Source organism: Sus scrofa, chromosome 9, assembly GCF_000003025.6.
Source record: "Sus scrofa isolate TJ Tabasco breed Duroc chromosome 9, Sscrofa11.1, whole genome shotgun sequence".
NCBI lineage: Eukaryota > Metazoa > Chordata > Mammalia > Artiodactyla > Suidae > Sus > Sus scrofa.
Genome location: NC_010451.4, coordinates 107,271,768 through 107,291,514, shown reverse-complemented (window position 1 = coordinate 107,291,514; position 19,747 = coordinate 107,271,768). Strand labels below are relative to the sequence as shown.

Sequence of the window (19,747 nt, the reverse complement as noted above, 5' to 3'; positions counted from 1 at the left end):
TTGAATACAAAAAGACCACATTTAAGTCAGTGCTTTTTCTTCTCACAAATATACTTGATTACATAGAAACGAAATTTACAACACAAAATTAACCATGAGGAACTTAAAAAAAAATTCGTTTAGACTCCTTGCCTTTCTACACCGGTTCCTTGGAAAAGCTGTGCCCTTTAATTACGCTGTTGTTCTCACAACACTGAAGTATTTGCAAACATAAAAAATGACTTAAGTTTTGACTACAGCTTCCTATTTGCTTATACACTATTTACATTTAATGAAAAAGCCGGTTATCCTTAAAAAATCCCGCTAATTTTATAAAATTTGGTTGTGATTATCGCTGTACAACTATAAATGTAATAAAATTCATTGAGTAATTTAAAAATAAACAGAAATGAGAGCAAAGAATGTGCCTAAAAAATGGCAACACAGTGCTTATGTTAAAATGGATTCATTTAATATCCCCAAACTCTTGAACTAAACTGTTTTAGATTATAGTCTCTTTATAACCGTTTTTAGTTATAATAGATGAGTATATTAATTATGGAACTTTTATTTTAACCCAAGATAACTCCTGCAGTAGCACATTCACCACCAACAAAATTCTACTAGTATATTCCCAAACCATGGAACTTTAAAGTTAAAACATCAACTGCTGAAAGGCTTAAAAATAACATTACTAAAAACAGTGTATGAAAATTAGGTTTTTAAATTAAAAATAAAAACCTGGTTGCCATTCTCCAGGAAATAATACTTCAAATATACATTTGCCCGTTGGTATCTTTGGGGGATTGGTTCCAGGTCTCTCACAGATAGGAGTGTCTGTGGATCCTCAAATCCCATATACAAAATTGTCTAGCACCAGGGACTGACTGTGTAATCATATCCAGATTAGCTACCAAACTTTTTATACTTAGGATGTGGGGATGGAAATAGCTCTCAATCTTCTAAGGATCTAGAAGCCTCAAAATGTGACAAATTTAATGTCACTTAAAGAATTTCAGGCCCTAGAAAAAGACAAAAAAAAAAAAAATTCATGGAATCTTAGTTTTAAACATAGAAAACAGCACATCTAACCAAATTGTTACATACTATTTATTTGCTTTTATTATTATATTTTTTAGGGCCACACCTGCAGTATATGGAAGTTGCCAGGATAGGGGTTGAATCAGAGCTACAGCTGCCATAACCACTTGGGATCCGAGCCTCGTCTTCGACCTACAGCACCTACATTGCAGCTCACAGCAACACTGGATCCTTAACACACTGAGTCAGGCCAGGGATTGAACCTGTGTCCTCACAGACTTGTCTGGTTTGCTTCTACTGAGCCACAACGGGAACTCCCTGCCTTTTTTTGTTTGTTTTTTTAGGGCCGCACCCTTGGCATATGGAGGTTCCCAGGATAGGGGTCTAATCAGAGCTGTTGCTGCTGGCCTACGCCACAGCCACAGCAACGTCAGATCTGAGCTTTGTCTTCGACCTACACCACAGCTCACGGCAATGCCAGATCCTTAACCCACTGAGCAAGGCCAGGCATCAAAGCAGCAACCTCACGGTTCCTAGTTGGATTTATTTCCACTGCACCACAACTGGAACTCCAGTTAATCCCTGTTATATACAATTTAAGACAATTACCTTGAGTGTGGAATTCATGAATTAGGAAGTGGCAGTTTGATTTTCCAATGTATACTTTTAATTTAAGCCCTGAATGCAATTTTATCCAGAATTTCTTGTTCTTTTTCATTTATAGAGATGTTGGTGTTTATTTTCTCAATTTTTGGCACTTATTTTCATTTAAAACATACTTCATGTCAACTTACAGATACTGTATGAGTCATCTTTGTGGTATTAAAATAAAAAGTTTTATTTAAAAATGTTAAAAACATGATTAGGGAAAAAATTCTCACATTTTCTAATCAATAATAGGATTCAAAGCAATGTTTGTCAATGTTTGAACCACCTGCGGTCTTCTTTAAAACTAAATTTTGGGTCCACCCTAGAGATCTACTGAATCACAATCTAGGAATGATTTTTAAAAATCCTCTCAGGGCACTGTTTTTATACTAATGTTTGGGAGCCAATGATTCAAAGTAAAAACCAAAATGTGACCTTGGTTGGTTTCCCTGCACGTATAAAATGAAGAATATATTAATTTAGGAAGACCGGTCAATCCCATAATGGTCTGTAAGGTAATCCAAGACTGCAGATGTGCTAGACAAAGCATTAAATACTTTCTTTTCTTGCCTTGAAGTTATCTTTTCCATCATGTACATTAAATGCTGATGGAAACACATATAAGGAGTTCCAAGTTCAAGAGCAATGTCAACCCAGTCCCAGATGCATTTCAGTGGGGTTTCCTCATATCCAGCAAACATGGCCGGGTTTGCTAATAGTCCTCTTGCAACCATCACACCTACAAATTAAAGCACATCACATGTGTCCACACATTAAGAACTCATAGTTAGAAGGTCAAACTCAATGAAACCAACTGAATATTTAAAAATAACTTAATACAAGATTTCACAATGCCTTAATATTAGTCTAATTCTTAATAAACAATTTGATACTTTTTATAAACCAATTAAGTTTAGATGAACTCATAGACTTATTTTTACTATTATTATTTTTTTATGGCTGTATTCCTAGCATATGGAAGTTCCCAGGACTGGGACTGAAATTGAGCCACAGCTGCAACCTATGCTGCAGGTGCGGCAATGCCAGATCCTTTAACCCTCTGCCCTGGGTTGGGGATTAAACTTGCACCTTCAAAGGGACTTGAGCTACTGCAGTTGGATTCATAGCCCACTGTGCTGTAGCAGGAACACCAAACTTTTTTCAGGGGGGCATACCTGGAGCACGTGAAAGTTCCTGGGCCAGGAGTCACATCGGAGCTGCAGCTGCCGGCCTACGCCACAGCCATAGCAATGCCAGATCTGAGCCGTGTTTGCCACCTACACCACAGCTCACGGCAATCCCGGATCCTTAACCCACTGAGCCAGGCCAAGGATGGAACCCGTGTCCTCATGGATACTAGTCAGGTTCATTGCTGCTGAGCCACAATGGGAACTCTGACCTTTTTTTTTTTTCACTTTTTAAATTTTTTTAGATCTTTTTAGGGCCACACTCACAACATATGAAAGTTCCCAAGCTACTTTAATCTGAGCCGTAGCTGCCAGCCTATGCCACAGCCACAGCAACGCCAGATCCGAGCCACACTGGCGACACTGCTACAGCTTGCAGCAACACTGGATCCTTAACCCACTGAGTGAGACCAGGGATCAAACCTGCATCCTCATGAATACTAGGTGGATTCTTAACCCACTGAGCCACAACTGGAACTCCCAGATCTACAGTTCTTGTAAGATTGTTGTGGATCCTATAATTTCAAAATTATATCTATTTTTCCACAGTATATTTTTTATTTTTTTTTAGAAGACTTATACCTTAAAAAATTAGTCTTTAGGATTTTTTTTTTTTTTTTAGGGTAAATTTGGATTTTCTAGCAATAGGTATCACAGGGCTTGGTAAGACAAAGTTTAAGGAGATTATGAAACTCCAGAACAGTTGGGGTTTTTCTGGCTCTGTGACCACTCGCATTCCTTAATTCTTATTTCTATTCTATGTTTTATTTTACTAACAGGCTATGTGGAAGATTCTTAACTAGTCCCTCACTGGATGAGATGGTGGCAGAAAAGTAAACTGAATTAACCTACCCCGATTAAAATAATCTGTTAGAAGAATTAACATCATTTAAATAAACTGCTTAGTTTAAATAGGTATAACAGGAAAACATGACTCCATGTGAAAGGAAAATAATGAAAATCACATTAACATGACTTTGCTATCCCTACTCTTTAATTTTTTTTGCTAATTAAAAGACAAAAAACTCAAGTACTTATTTCTTACCATCTGTCCCAGTCATGTGCCACACATTTTCTGCTTCTTTTAAGCTTCTGATGTCTCCATTAGCAATTACAGGTATAGACATACTTTCTTTAATTATTTTAATGGCCTCATAGTGAACTGGCTGATGTCTTTCTTCAACAGTTCTTCCATGGACTGTAATCCAGGAAACTCCTGTTGCTTCAGCCTTCCGACAGAGATCTACAGTTCTTGTAAGGTCACTGTGGATCCTATAATTTCAAAATTATATCTGTTTTTTCACAGTACACAAATCTTAACACTAAAATCAATAAACTAAAACTGTTTTATCTAAGACGTTATTTAGTTAGCTTTACTATAGCATATATTACCACGTGCTACTATCAATAAGGTTCAAGAATCATTTCCTGTTCAAGACCTCAAATTTAGTTTTTTCACTACCGACAATAATAGGATGACAAATTAGTTTTACCTAGGGCTCCTCTCTTTTTGCCTTGATAACTGAAAAATTCATTGAAGTATTGCCACAGATGAATTCAAAGTTTCTATCTTGGAGTTCCCGTCGTGGTGCAGTGGTTAACGAATCCGACTAGGAACCATGAGGTTGCGAGTTCAGTGTCTGCCCTTGCTCAGTGGGTTAACGATCCGGTGTTGCTGTGAGCTGTGGTGTAGGTTGCAGACTCGGCTCGGATCCCGAGTTGCTGTGGCTCTGGCATAGGCCGGCGGCCACAGCTCTGATTGGACCCCTAACCTGGGAACCTCCATATGCCACCGGAGCGGCCCAAGAAATAGCAAAAAAAAAAAAAACAAAAACAAAGTTGCTATCTTAATATTTTCTGTGCATGCCCCCAATCCTTAAGTGGGAGGACTATAATAATTTATCTTGAAATACCAAAAAATGAATTTCTAGTTTATTTTCTTTTCATTGTGAAATTTTAGTGCAAATATTCTGATTTTCTACTCTGGGTATTAGGACTGTTTCTTAGCATTAATTAATTAAATAGTACACAGAAAAAGTTTCTTTTGAGAAAGAGCTTTTAATAAAGAAAAGTTTTTAATAAAAAATAATTTTAATAAAAATAATTAAAAATATTTTAATTTTTGTTAAAGATACAGAGAGGTAGGCATTTTGGATCATAAATAAAAATTATGGTTATCTTTCACTTGCTAAATGTCTTGTTTCAATATTTTCATATACCAGATATCTCCACACCCCCAGACAAAAAGGGTATTCTTTTTTTCAAAACTTTTCTTTTTCTTTTTAGGGCCGCACCTGCGGCATGTGGAAGTTCTCAGGCTAGAGGTCGAATTGGAGCTGCAGCTGCTGGCCTACACCACAGCCACAGCAACACCAGCAAGACCTGAGCTGCATCTGTGACCTGTGCTTCAGCTTGCAGCAATGCCAGATCCTTAACCCATTAAGTGAGGCCAGGGATTGATGAACCTTCATCATCATGGACACTATGTTGGGTTCTTAACCCACTGAGTCACAATGGGAACTCCAGACAAAAGGAATATTCTTGGAGTTCTCTTGTGGCACAGTGGATTAAAATCCAACATTGTCATTGCAGTGGCTCAAGTGATTAATGTGGCACAGGTTTGATCTCTGGCCTGGGAACTTCCATCTGCCATAACACCCCCCCCCCGCCAAAAAAAAGGAATATTCTTTTATTTCTTAAGTAATGGACTATCTTGTCAATAGATTAAATTATTATCTTTACCTTATTTTAATAGATACTGAAAATCTGGGATTTTCCACTTGATTCCTCACTTGTTTCACCATATCTTTAACAAGCTCTGGCTTGTTTATTAAGCAAGCTCCATAACCTTCTGCTAATGCCCACCTTTAAAAAGTAAACACAACAACAAATACATTGTAAATAGCTGGAAGACAAGATAACAAATTCTAAAAGCACTGTAAATGCATTTATCTATTTCTCTATCTAGCAATGTGGAAAGGAACCAGATTTTTAAAATTCATAGATCCAACATTTCTAAGTGTACTGAGATTAGCAAAACATGTTCCCAGATTAAGGAGTATTTAGGGAAACAGTTTGCACTGGCAAGTGGGAAAATTCAAGTTCATTCAACCAAAACAGATTTAAGTATTTGTAATTAATTGCAATTACTTCAGATTTTTTAAATTCCAAATTTGATGTTTATTGTACATAACAAGAAGTTTTATTAATCTTAAGAGTAGAAAGATATTTTTGACTTACAGCATTCCAACACCACTAAAAAGCTTACTGAATTCTCCTAATGAGTACACAAGTATGTCTAATCTGTTTTGGATTATGCTATACATAAAACCTTGCTTTTATTCTTTGAACACTTGTTAAATTATTGACAGATAATCTAGTATAGTGCCAGGAAGGTAAGGATATTATCATCACATTAAGTACATCTTATCAACACCCAGTTACTCAGACTCAACCAAATAACTATGGTATAGAAAGAAAAGGTCAGTTATAAGAAGGTATTCTTACAACTGAAGTAAGAGAAGAAAGTGGTGATTTCCCCAAATCACAGTTATAGTGTTTAGAGCAAGTATGTATGACATAGCAGTAAAAATACATTTTAAACATTAGACTCTCACATAACTACTTATGGATGAGGTTCAAGGCAGATCCCCACAAAAAAATTATAGTGATGAGATGAGACAAAAACTTGTTAAGGGTCTACATACTGTTTTAGCCATGATTTCTAAATAATATTTCCTTATTTTTTCTTTTTATTTAGAGCTCAAGTTCTTTATTTTCCTTATTTTGTAAGTTTTGGAAAACCAGAATGATAGTTTACCATATTCACATAGGTTTTTTGTAATCTTTTTGAAAATTCTTCCAACTTCTTTGAGCTTTACCTCTGAGGGCAACCACAGTTAATGTCTATTCCATTTGCATAAGGACAGACAATACGAGCAGCATCAGATAGAAGTCTTGCATCATTAGCAGCAAATTGAACAATCAATGGGCAATCACCTGATAAAATGAATAGCTCAACATTAAAATTCACAGAAACACACGCATATACACCATACGCGCACACACACAGAGATAAATTCTAATGTTTGTGCAGTATAAAATAACTATTTTTAGCCTAAGAAGATCTGTTCAAACAAGATAGCATTAAAATAATTTAAAATATTTTAAACTACATGCAATCATGCAATTTACACTGGTATAAATTCTAATGTACACAATTTGATGAGATGAAAAGTCTTATTAACACTCTTGCCAAACAGACCTCTTTCTGAAAGATGAAAATTAGCTTAATGAATTCCAGAACGATTTTACATATACCTGTAAAACTTCACTTGATCTTAGCCAAAAGGCCAAGAAGCGATTATACCTGTAAAACTTAAACAAATGCGAACATTTTATGTACTTTGCTATGCCTACTGTGTTTTCCTCCGGATGTATCTGGGACCTGTATTCAGCCTGTCTTCCTCTTTTTAGTGGCATATTCCACTGCAAATGGGTGGGCCGTACAGTGAGAATCTAGAAAGTTTTTCACTTGTGACTACTGCAAACAATGCTGTGATGAGGATACTCTCATATACACGCTTTTATGAGTATATTCATAGAGTAAATTCCAAGGAGTATAACTGTTGGGCAGGCATCTAACGTTCTGGAAGATACTACGAAATTTTCTTTCAAGTTTACCAGTACAGATACACACCAATGTGGATGACAGCTGTGGTTCCCTTACAACTTATTTTACACTATATACCCAATACCACATATTTCTATTTGGGGCCTCCCTCTTCATATTCTTTGCACAGTTCTCTATACACCATTTTTCTTTTAGTTGTCCCTTTTTTATTATTAAAATTTTTTTAAAACAAAGAAATCAGCCCTGCTCTCTATCATAAATATTATATTTTCCCCAGTTTTTCGTTTGTCTTTGAGTATATCTGTGTTCTTTTCTTACATATAAAAGTTTAAAATTTAATACAGCCAAATGTATTAGAGCCTCCCTGGGTTTTAAAGGACACATTTTCTTAGATTTCTGGGTATCACTGTAGTTCCAATGATTCAAAATTTTTCTTTTCCTTGTCTTTTTAGGGCCACACCTGCAGCATATGGAAGTCACCAGGCTACGGGGTTTAATCACAGCCACAGCCACAGCAATGCCAGATCTGAGCAGCATTTGTGACCTATACCAAAGCTCAAGGCAACGCTGGACTAACTCACTTGAGTGAGGCCAGAGATCAAACCTGTGTCCTCATGTATACTAGTCGGGTTCATTACCGCCAAACCACAACAGGGACTCCTGATTCAGAATTTCTATGGCAGTCCACCGATTTATAGGAATGGATTATCACAGAATAGCAAAGTTTGCTTTTTTCTTATTTAACAACCATTTAAATATATTTGGTCAAACGCATTTTCAATTCAGTGCTAGAAGCTGAGGACACATCAATAAGACATAGTTCCAACTCTCAAGGAGTCTAGTGGGGGAGACAGGTCTGAGAAGAAATTAGAGTTGCAACAGAAAGTACATGCTTAGGAGAAAGGACATGAAGGGACAGTGACTAGGACAGTTTGTTGGCCACAACTTGAGAGCGTTAAGAAGCATGAACAGTCCTTTCCCAGAGAGATAGGGATCTGGGGCACAGGCATGACTAAGGACATTCTAGGTAGAGCAGTGTGAAAGATTAGGGCATGTTCAGGGACTCAACAATAACTTATAAAGTCAGTGGGCCATGGAGAGAAACTAGTGGAAGGTAAAGTTGTAAAGCATGTATTCAGAGGCTAGATCATAAAGAAATTCACATATTATCCATAGGGGCAGGAATTTTACTCTTTAGGTTGGTAGTTCACAATCACCTGGAGGGCTTTTTAAAACACAGATTGCTCAACACAGAGTTTCTGATTCAGTAGGCCTGTACTGGAGTCCAGAAATTTCCATTTCTTGCAAGTTTTCAGATAATGATGTTTGGGGAAATCACACTTTGAGAACCACTCGTTTAACAATGAGTGATCCGAGGAAGATCTTGAACAGGGAAAAAAGTGATCAAATGTACATTTTAGAAAGGTCACTTGGGGCTGTCTGGAGGATAGTTTGGAATAGGGTAAGACCAGAGGCTGTGAGACAGGAATCTTATCTCAGAGTCCAGGTGAGAGGATGGAGGCCTTAATGAAGGCTGACCTACACTTTGATATATTATCAGGCACTGAATAAAAATGTATTTTTAAAAACTTATTAAAACATACAAAAAAATCAAAAGATCTTAAAATTTCTAAATTGTGTTGTCTCTGATTAGACAAAAGAGTGTTGAAAGGGTTTTTTTTAAGTTTTACAAAGGCAGCAAACTCTGGCTTTCACATACCTTGGTTTGTGGTAAATTCACTGTCTCTGGCTTTTACGGATCGGACAAAATCAGCAGCAACTATCATTGGTGTATAGCACAGATCGCAACTGTACTTTCTTACGAGTGTTCTAAAAGCCAACCTGTGAGCACATAAAACTTTAATTAGGCATTTAGAAAACATCATAATCCTGCATACTTCAGAGTTTAATTTAGTTAATTATTAAATATTTAGGGAAAGCTCTGCCTATGGGAAGATGCAGTGGATGTACTTTTCCCCATTCTTCCTTCTTCCTATAACTAAAAATTCTGGGTATTATATGTAAAATAAACATAAGGCAACTCTGAAACGTGGAGAGAAGAGAGCAGACGGGCTAGTGACCTCAGGCAGGACCTAAGGAATAACAATGGTGAGTTCTCTGGGTTTTCTTTTGCCTCGGATATCCTGGAGACAACAACAGCCTCAGCAAGAGCCTACTCTCTCTAACCAAAGGACCAGGAAAGGGGCAAAAAGTTTTGAGATTACAATGGCTCTACTCCAGCCTAACACCAGAGAAAAAAACACGGCTCCCACATCCACAAGCAAAGGTCGAGTGGGGAGCCCAGACTTCTACCTTTCTACGTGGTGTTAGAGAAGACCAAGTAGGGAGCTGGGACTTCAATCCCTGCTGGCCAGTAACACAGAGGGTATCAGTGGACATGATGTGGGGAGCCTGGAATTCGATACTTAGCAGGCAGTAGCGAGGTGCCCTGTGCCCTCCTCTCTCCTCCCACCCCACTCCCCGCAGGGAGTAGTGTCAGAGAATGCCTAGCGAAGAGCCAGACTTTCATCATCGCCCAGCAGTTACCAAGCCTCCCCCTGCATGGGGAGCTGGAACTCTCACCCCTCCTCAGCAGTAATGAGAAGCCTCATGCCCCCAGGATGTCAAAGGAGACCATGTGGAAAAGCTAGACTCCTGCCTCCACCTGAAAGTAATGAGGTCGTGCTTTCTCAACCTTCTCCTGCTGTGGTGGTGTCAGAAAAAGCTAGTTAAAGCAGAAGCTTCAATATTCAGAATCAATCACTGTAATCCACCCTATTAAAGGCTAAAGAAGAAAAAAAAATCACATGATTGCACCAACTGATGCAGAAAAAGCACTTGACAAAACAGTATTCATTCATTCATGATTAAAAAAAAGCAACAACAACAAACTCAGAAAAACATGGAAACTTCTCAACTTATTGAGAAGCATCTACAAAAAATTCCACTGTCAACATTATACTTAAAGGTCAAAGACAGAATACCTTCCACCTAGATCAAGAACAAGGGAAAGATATCTGCTCTCATTGCTCTTATTCAACACAGGAACTTCCGGTCAGTGAAATAAGGTGTGAAGAATAAAAGGCATATGATGGAAAGGAAGAGGTAAAACTATCTCTATTTGCAGATGACATGATTGTCTTCTTAGATGATCCCAAGGAATTTATAAGAAGAACCTCCTAGAACCAATAAGTTAATTTAGCAGGTTCACAGGATGTAAGATCAACACGCATAAAGCGATTTTACTTCTATATACCAGCAATGAACTCATGGACACCGAAATTAAAAGTACAATAATAACAGAGTGTAAGCCTTACAAAATATGTACAGAATTTGTAGGCTGAAAACTATACAACACTGATGGAATAAATCAAAGAAGATCTAAATAAATGGAGTGACATACTGTGCTCATGAGGATACTCAACACAGAAAATGATTCCCCAAATTGGTATACATATTTAATTAATTCTTATGGAAATTCCAACAATATTTGTTTGTGGATACAGAAAAGATCATCCTAAAATTTACTTGGAAAGGCAAAGGAACTAGAAAAAGACAAAGTGGGATTTGGTCTAATTTCAAGACTTATAGCTATGTAATTAAGACTGTGTGGTACTGGCAGAGAGAAAGACACAGATCAATGGATTAGACAGAGAAAGCAGAAAAAGAACCACAGAAACATACCCAACTAAGTTTTGATAAAGATGCAAAAGTAAGTCAATAGTGGAAACACAACCTTTTCAACAATTGTGATGGAGAAATTAGACATCCATAGACCAAAAAAATGAACCTCAGGGAGTTCCCATTATGGCTCAGCACGTAAAGAACCTGACTAGTATCCATGAGAATGTGGGTTCGGTCCCTGGCCTTTCTCAGTGGGCTAAGGAACCAGCATTGTCATGAGCTACGGTGTAGATCACAGACCGGCTCAGATTCCACATTGCTGTGACTGTGGTGTAGGCTCGCAGCAGCTACAGCTCCAATTTGACCCTTAGCCTGGGAACTTTCACATGCTGCAGGTGCAGCCCTAAAAAGCAAAAAAAAAAAAAACAAAAAACCCAACCAACCAACCAAACAAACAACAAAACAAAACAAACCCCCCCAGCCTAATCTCATACTTAAATGAAAATTATTCAAAATCATAAACGTAAAACACAAATTAGAAAACTTTGAGAAAAAAACATGGGAGAAAATTTTCAGTATCCAGAGCTACAGAAATATTTTTATACTCGACAACAAAGGTACAATTTTCAAAAGGGAAAACTGATAAAATGGACTTCATTATTTAAAAAAAGTTCTTTTCTCCAGAAGCCCTTGTTAAGAGGCTGAAAAGACAAACTACATGTTGAGAGAAAATATATGCAAACCACATATCTGACAAAACAGTAGTATCTAGAATATACAGAGAACTCAAAACTCAAGAGTAAACAAAACCAAAACAACTTAAAAAAAAAAAAAAAGGCAAACTGATTCAAAATCACACAAAGGGCTTGAACAGACGTTTCTCCAAAGAGGATATACAAATGGCCAATGAGCACATCACTAGAAAAATACACATAAAAACTGACAGGAGTTTCCTTGTGGCTTAGTGATTTAGGATCCAGCATTGTCACTGCTGTGGTGAGGGTTACTGCCATGGCAAGGGTTAGAGCCCTGGCCTGGGAACTTATGCATTCCGAAGCCAAAAAACAAACAAATACAACCAAAATGAACAACAACAACAAAACCCTCAGCAGATAACATGTTGATGAGAATGTTGAGAAACTGAAATTCTTGTGTACTGCTAGAAGGAACGTAAAATGCGGATGAATAGATAAACAAAATGTAGAATATACATACAATGAATATTATTCAGCCTTAAAAAGGAAGTTAATCCTGATACATGGCACAACACAGGTGAACCTTGAGGCTCACTGAATTCACTTGAGGCTCAGTGAATTAAGTCAGTCTCAAAAAGACAAATATTGTCTGATTCTATTTAGGTCATACACATACCAGGCAGGTGGTAGCACCAGAACTTGAGCCTGGATTATGATCCCAAAGCTGGGCATTTGAAGATCTCATGTGGTGGGTGGTCTTACAAAGTCAGAGCAGAAGATGGAAATCACATCTTAATTCATTAGCCATTTAACAGTACTTACTTTGAATATCTAACCATTGGAGCACAGACTTTTACCAGCTGCCCAGAATGAAACAATTCGATTGGATCTTTTTTTCTTGACATGTTGTGTAGGCACTCTTCATGAACACAGATTTGTTTCAAATCTGAAAAAGTTTGCATTAAGAAAAGTTACTTTCACTTGATGAATCTCATCATTCTTACAATTTCAATTGCCAAGAACTTATATTTTTCATTATGCTTGTGGGCTTAGGAATCTTATCACATTCTTTTCACAGTATCAAATATGATACTACAGAATTCTGACTCTATTAATAAGCCACATATAATTTTCAGCACCCTGTGAAATTATGATGATTATTCTGTACAAATTATGTTTGTTCAAATCAAATACTAACAGTTTTCAATCTATACTTAACTCACTATAATAACATTTTCTGCTCAAATTAATAAATGCTCAGGATGTGGTGATGTAGTAAATAACTTTTCCTAGAATGCATACTAAGATTTTCCACATTACTTTTTAGTTTTTCCATATTATTTTGGCATTGAGAAATCAAAAAATTTTAATTGAATCATTTCATATATAATACTACGTATGTCTGGCATTTTGAAGTACCTTGTTTTATCCAGGAAAGTTAAATGGCATTAACAGGACTTTAAGTAGTTAGTGTTTAGAAAAAACACAGGTATGTTTGGGAGTTCCCTTGTGGCTGAGAAGATAAGGATCTGTTGTTGTCACTGCTGTGGCTCTGGTTACAGCTGTGGCGCTGGTCCAACCCATGGCTCTGGATGCCTCAAGTGTAGCCGGGGGCGGGGGGGGGGGGGGGAAGAGAGAGAGATATACTGATGTGTTTAATGTTATTATTTGTTTTTTAGGGCTGCATTCATGGCATATGAAGATTACAGGCTAGGGGTCGAATCAGCTGCTAGCCTACACCACAGCCACAGCAATGCAGGATCCTTAACCCAGAGTAAGGCCAGGGATCAAACCTGTGTCCACATGGATGTTAGTCAGATTTGTTGACCACTGAGCCACGACAGGAATTCCAATGTTATTATTTTTAAAACTTTAAAAATTTAAATGTGGTATTATTTCTTGAAAATTTCAATTGTAATCACTTAAAAGCATAGTACACCCAAAGAGGGTCAAGTGATTAAATTAGGTAATTCCTAAGTGTTTTAGAGTTGCTGTACTTAAGATCCTATCATTCAATAGTGTTGACTGCTTTCCATATTCCAATTTCATCCTTAGTAACTGAGAAACACTTATGGGGCAACTTCAGAAAAGTCTAATTGCTCAACATGCGATTTTTTATTTGGCTAATCCTGAAAGTACTGATGGAACCTAAATTATCAACCATCAATTTCAATTTCCTTAGATAGGATGTACAGCTGGAATAAGATAAACTTATAATCAGTTTATCACTGTTTATCTTCTTACTGTTATAAGAATTTAGACAGTTACTAGCTTGTTTCTTTAAAATTCATGATTAGAAAGATGTAAGCCACCTACATTGGTAAAGTATAAAGGAAAAAGAAAGTAGTTGCCTTTTCATGAATTAAACCTGCTTCTTCTCTCTTCATGCCATATCCTGGTTATGCCATCACCATCCATCCCCATGCACTCAAGTCAGAAACCTGTGGCTTGTTCTCCACTCACCATCTCCTACAGGTGTGTCAACTAAGTTGTACCTTTAATTAAACCTTAAGCACATGTTGATTCCCCTCATACTCAGTGTACTCATAATCCTCCATCCTGATGACTCTTGACAATCTTTTCTGAATCCCAGTTGATCTTATTCAACAAGGATTAAGTTCCTACTACATGCTGGGAACACAGATGAAAATACATTTCCGGTGTATTAAGAGTTAGACTTACACAACAACTCTAATACACATCATCAAACACAATTTAAACACTGAAGAATTAACTGTCTATATAAGTGCGGGACGTCAACAATACAGGAGGGACAGCTTGGGCTGACACTATGTGGGAGATGGGGAAGTGTTCAGTTACAGAGAACAATGCATACAAAGCCATGCAGGCCTGAAAAGGCTTGATGTTTTCAGTGAACCATTAATAATAGTTCAGCACTGCTTGAGTTGTAACTAGAGAGGGCATGAGAGGGCCTTATTAGTTATGGGTCTTAGATACCAGGTTAAGTTTTGGTAGATTTTGTACTGCAGGGCCTTGGTTCTCAGCAATGTTTTTACCTCTGTGGGTGATTTTTACATATGCACTCAACATGTTAACCTGTGCATATGACATACTTCCATGGGCATGTATTTTTGTGTAGATTGTTTTTTCTCTCCTTGTATATTAGTTGTAATTGAAAATTTTTAGCAGGGACAATATATGGCACAAATGAACCTTTCCACACAAAAGAAAAGCATGGACTTGGAGAATGGGTTTGTGGTTGCCAAGGGGGAAGAAGAGGGAGTGGGATGGATTGGGAGCTTGGGGTTAATAGATGCAGACTATTGACTTTAGAATGGATTAGCAATGAGATCCGGCTGTGTAGCACTGGGAACTATGTCTAGTCACTTATGATGAAGCATGACAATGTGAGAAAAAAGAATGTATACACGTATGTGTAACTGGGTCACCATGCTATACAGCAGCAAAATGACAGAACGCTGTAAACCAGCTATAATGGAAAAAAATAAAAATCATTATATAAATTAAAAAAAGAAAAATTTTAGCAGGGAAATAACATGATCAAATTTCTGTTTTAGAAAGATTTCGCTGGAGGGGGTGGGACTGTTGGTAAACTATCAGTCAGAAGACCACTGCAGTAGGCCAGGCCATGTGTAATGGGACTCTGGAAGTGAGGATAGAGAAAAGGGAAGACATTTATGAGCTATTTAAAAATAAAAATAAATTAGCAAGACATTTAGAGGTGGAAATCACTTGATGACACAGCATTTATGTAGTAAGAGAGAAGTGGAGTATGATGTGTACACTTCTGGCTTTAGAAACTCGGTGGATGGCAATTTCAATCAATAAAACAGAACCAGAAAGAGGAAGAGGCTTTGTGAAACATGGGTTCACACTTAAGCACACTGAACTTGAGATTCTCAAGGGACTTCCAGGTGGTGATGCCGCATAACTGGTTATATAGATGCAGTGCTCAAGAAAAAAACTAGAGATATACACTGAGTCTTTAAACTTTAGAAAATATGTGGAAACTAAAAATATGGACAAACAACTTGTGGATGCCACACCTCATAGAAACCTTTAGAAGCACCAACATTTAAGTAAAAGAGAGAAAAAAGAATTCAAAAGAGACAGATGAGTTCTAGAGCTGGGAGGAATAAACCTGAAGTGTGATATTCAAAAGCGCCAATAGAGGGGATGGTTTACAAAGGAGGGAGGGAATTAGCACCTTCTTTTCTTTTTTTTGTCCCAGCAGTGGCTTGATGGGGATTCTCAGTTCTCAGACCAGGCTTGAACCTGGGCTGCAGAGGTGAAAGGGCCTAGTGCTTACTAGAGAACCAGGGAACGCCCAGGGTAATAAGCATCTTAAACATCACGGAAAAGTAAGGTAAGCACTAAAAAGTGTCCAGTGGCAACTAGGTCATTAGCGACTTTAGCAAGAATAATTTCATTCTTCTTCATTCCTTTAGTCCCTGTATATGGCACTAGGAAGAACTCCTTTAATACATTTTTGCTGAATGAATACATCAGCAGGAGCTGGACCTGGGGAGCTTTCAAGAAGCAGGATGCCCAAACCATACCCCAGCCAAATTCCATGCGAATCTTTGCGATTAGGCATCATTGGTTGTTAAAGCTCTCCAGGTGATTTTTATGTGCAGCCAAACTTGAGAATAAATCAATCCACATCTTCCAAAGCACCTGGTATTATTATTTGTTTAAACGGGTTTCTACCCACCATTAGCTCCTTTGGGATAAGATAGGAATTGAGTCTAATGTTTGTAAATTCATGCTGGTATATATAGTTGGGACTCGAAACACTTCATCGAATGAATATTACGCAACTTTTCTAAAAACTTTCAATGTAAAAGCCAGGGAAGGAGAAACAACCCATACTTCAAAGATAAAACTTAAGTCATTGTTAATATTCAAATATTATTAAAGCCAAATTTTGTGTATACAGAATATGAAACTTATGTGAGTCTGAGCACACTGCCCTTGGCAATCTGAATAACCTCTATTCAGAACAATCAATCTTATTCACAACATGCTTGAGATCAAACAAATTATTTAGGGAAAAACCTCTGAAACAAAGTCAAGAGAAAGCTTAAAGCAGTGCACAACTATTTGCTTACTTGAGTTGTTATGAGTACTTAAAGCTTTTAGGCTTATGCAGTAGTTCGTACAGCTTTTGGCAGAAGTATTATTACCACACATTCTCTAAATTCTGTTAGAATCAAGAGAACCTTTAGCTCTAGAGCTGGGAAAAGCCGATTCCCTGTATACATACTATATACAAAGAGAAAGTTAATGTTTCTTTTCACGAAGTAATGCTTAACCTCCTTGCATATGTGTGGTTGATCTGGTAACATATTAGCATTTATCGCGGGACAAAGAGAGGTCAACAATGCAGATGTAACAATGGAGAAGATATAATGGGAACTAACATGATTTTACAGCTATCCATCAATTTGTAACAAGAAGTCTGGCGTCGCTCACAACACGTGGCTGAAACTAAGCGGTAGATAAAGCGTAAGGTCACCGTCTGATGGAAGGGTTGGTAGAGGTTGAGTCCCACTTGTCTGTTCCTGGTTCAGTCTTCCTACTTCAATGACTTTCACCTCTCCTAATTCTCCCCACTATTCCCCCCTGGCAACTTTCCCCCCCAAGCTTTTCCCGCCTGCCTTTACCCAAGAATGCCAATCAAGGCGCGTTACGGATAAAACTGGGTAGCTATTAACTCCCACCAGCTGTGCAGCGAAACTCCCAGAAACCCCCGCTCTCTTCTCTTGCCTCCATCAATACGCCCCTGCTCTTAGGTTAAATACTTGCTTTGGCGGTAAGTGTTGCGGCCACATTCCGGCGCTCAGTTCTCTTCCGCCTAGGGAACTCCGCCAGCCCCAGGAGCGCGGCAGCAGACGGAGGAAAGCGGCGGCCCCGGATCTCGGTTTCTCACGTGCGCCTGGCTCTCGGAACCCACCTGCTCTGGGGTCCCCTATTCCCAGCCCGCATCCGCCCAGCGGGCGCCGCACAGCTGATTCTCCACGCCGCTGGGGAGTCGCGGGCCGGGCGGAGCGGGTGGCGCCGAGATTCTGCGTCATCACCTGGGCGGGGCGGGCCGCCGTTGACGCCATCACCTCCGCACCTGCCAACATGGAAGGTGACGGCGGCGTAGCTGGGGCTGGCTTTAAGGCTCTGGGCTCTGCAACGGCTGCTGCGGCAGTCAGGGAGCTTCTGCAGGACGGTAAGAAGTTGGGGTCTGGCCGGGCAGGGAGTCTGGGGAGCTGTTCTCTTCCGCCTCTGGGCCCGGGTGGTGTACTCGAGCCGTCGCTTTGCAGAAAGTTTTCCTGTCTCTACTTGACCACTCCCCTCCGCCCGGCCCCCTGGCGTCTGGGTGCTGGCCTTGCCAACCTCTTTACCCAGGGACTTGCTGTCCCCTTGGCTTCCAGGTGTCCTGGGGGATACTGGACTTATGGAAGCTCCTCATTTCAAGTCTCCCCTCCACGCGCTTGGGGCTTCGCTGATGTTCGGAGTTCCCATACGCAGCGGCCCATTGCTACCGCAATTCTTGACCGAAGATTGAAGTGTCCTATTCCCTGAACAGTAAGACATGGAACAGATAAGCGCGTAATGAAAGCGGCCCTCATTTTTAAGTAAAGTTGGAAACATTCTCTCTGTTAATGAATTCTTGGACTACACAGGTGGCCCAACTTCAAGCTCGGCTTTGTTTTTTTACTGGGCATTTATCCACAGCCACACGTGGGGGAGGGTTCGGAGCATTAATCAGGCTGGGATTACTCACAATGTTTTGAATGTAGCAAGCAGGTTTATTGATAGTTTTGGACAGAAGTTGTTAGAAATAAGTTAGACATAGTTCGTTTGAGAAGCACATAAAACTGCGTTACTGAAGTTAACATGCTTCAAGTCTGTTTTCCTTCAGAATAAAGTTTTAAGTTTTTAAGATCCTTCTCATCTGTTTTCAATTTTCTTCTCTAACCTCCATCACGGTTTACTTTGTATTTAAATCACTTCTGTACTTAATCTTTTCTACTGCGTTGTAAAACTCGTTTTATACTCTACAGATTTAACAACAGTACGTTGCACACATTAGGTGCAGAATATGTGATTTTGTTTTAAATTGAACATCTCAGTAAGAAGGATATGCACACATTTGTAGACCAAAATAATGAACGAATAAAGTTCAAAAAATTTTGTTTCCTCTGTTGTATACATTATTATTGATCTTAAATGACTTGCCTCATGATTTATATACTTTTGTCAGAATTAACAAATGATGTTTTCTGAACTAGATTGCGTTAGATTCTTTAGGTTAGGCTCTATTGCTAATCCATCTTTGTATATTAATTTAAACTTAGTTTAATCAAGTTCTGTGCAGTTCCCACCCTCTAGCTCACCATTTTGGTAGGGAAAATAGTCTTACAGAGCTATAAAGATAAGCGCTGTAATATAGTGTTGTAAGTAGCAGTGGAATTGTATATTCAAAGTCAAACAATACAAAGAAGATGATAACTGGGAGTGGTTAAGTGAATGTCAGGAAAGGCTTTCTAGATGGTTTTGGAAGGTAAATAATCCTCAGTTCTGCTTATTGTATTTTCATATTTATTTCTCTTTCCCATCTTCCACAGTAATTATTTGATTTTTTTTTAAACTCTTTTCACACCTCTCCCTTGAAGCTTAACAAATGATTTTCAAGTTCCCTAAAAAAAAAAAAAAAAAAAGACTCTACCAGATATTGGGCATCCTCCATATCTTGCCATTAAACCTAGAAACTAAGCCTTCTCTACTCTTCTCCCTCAAAACGTTCCTAAAGAATTAAACATTTCCATCAGTAGCAGTGACTCACTATGTCAGGAATCTGCCAGTGATACAGGATAGGATTAATAGGGTTAGTGAGGAGATGCATAGTTGGAAATTTTTTGAGGTGTTTCTGATGTGCCTCCTATAGGAATGAGGGAACTGTA

General features: G+C 38.5%; 2 protein-coding genes across 4 annotated transcripts in view; one reads left to right on the top strand and one right to left on the bottom strand.

Annotated features, from left to right (window-relative positions):
* DUS4L (dihydrouridine synthase 4 like) lies at window positions 21-17,944 on the bottom strand. 3 transcript variants are annotated; one of them, XM_021102600.1, is made up of 7 exons: window positions 17,746-17,944; window positions 12,630-12,753; window positions 9,209-9,330; window positions 6,737-6,854; window positions 5,598-5,720; window positions 3,901-4,127; window positions 21-2,407 (listed from the first exon to the last, which is right to left on the bottom strand). In XM_021102600.1, the coding sequence occupies exons 1-7, from the start codon at window positions 17,918-17,920 to the stop codon at window positions 2,148-2,150; spliced, it is 1,149 nt and encodes a 382-aa protein (XP_020958259.1). In that variant the 5' UTR covers window positions 17,921-17,944; the 3' UTR covers window positions 21-2,147. The 3 variants fall into 3 exon arrangements, with proteins under 3 accessions (XP_020958259.1, XP_003357562.3, XP_020958260.1); XM_003357514.4 differs by having other exon boundaries at window positions 17,598-17,871; XM_021102601.1 differs by lacking the exon at window positions 17,746-17,944 and adding an exon at window positions 17,213-17,568.
* Window positions 17,626-19,747, top strand: part of COG5 (component of oligomeric golgi complex 5) — a 280,119-nt gene continuing 277,997 nt past the window's right edge. Inside the window, exon 1 of the mRNA XM_021102595.1 lies at window positions 17,626-18,009. Within this exon, the coding sequence (XP_020958254.1) occupies window positions 17,919-18,009 (91 nt within the window). The 5' untranslated portion in view covers window positions 17,626-17,918. The remainder of the gene's footprint in view (window positions 18,010-19,747) is intronic.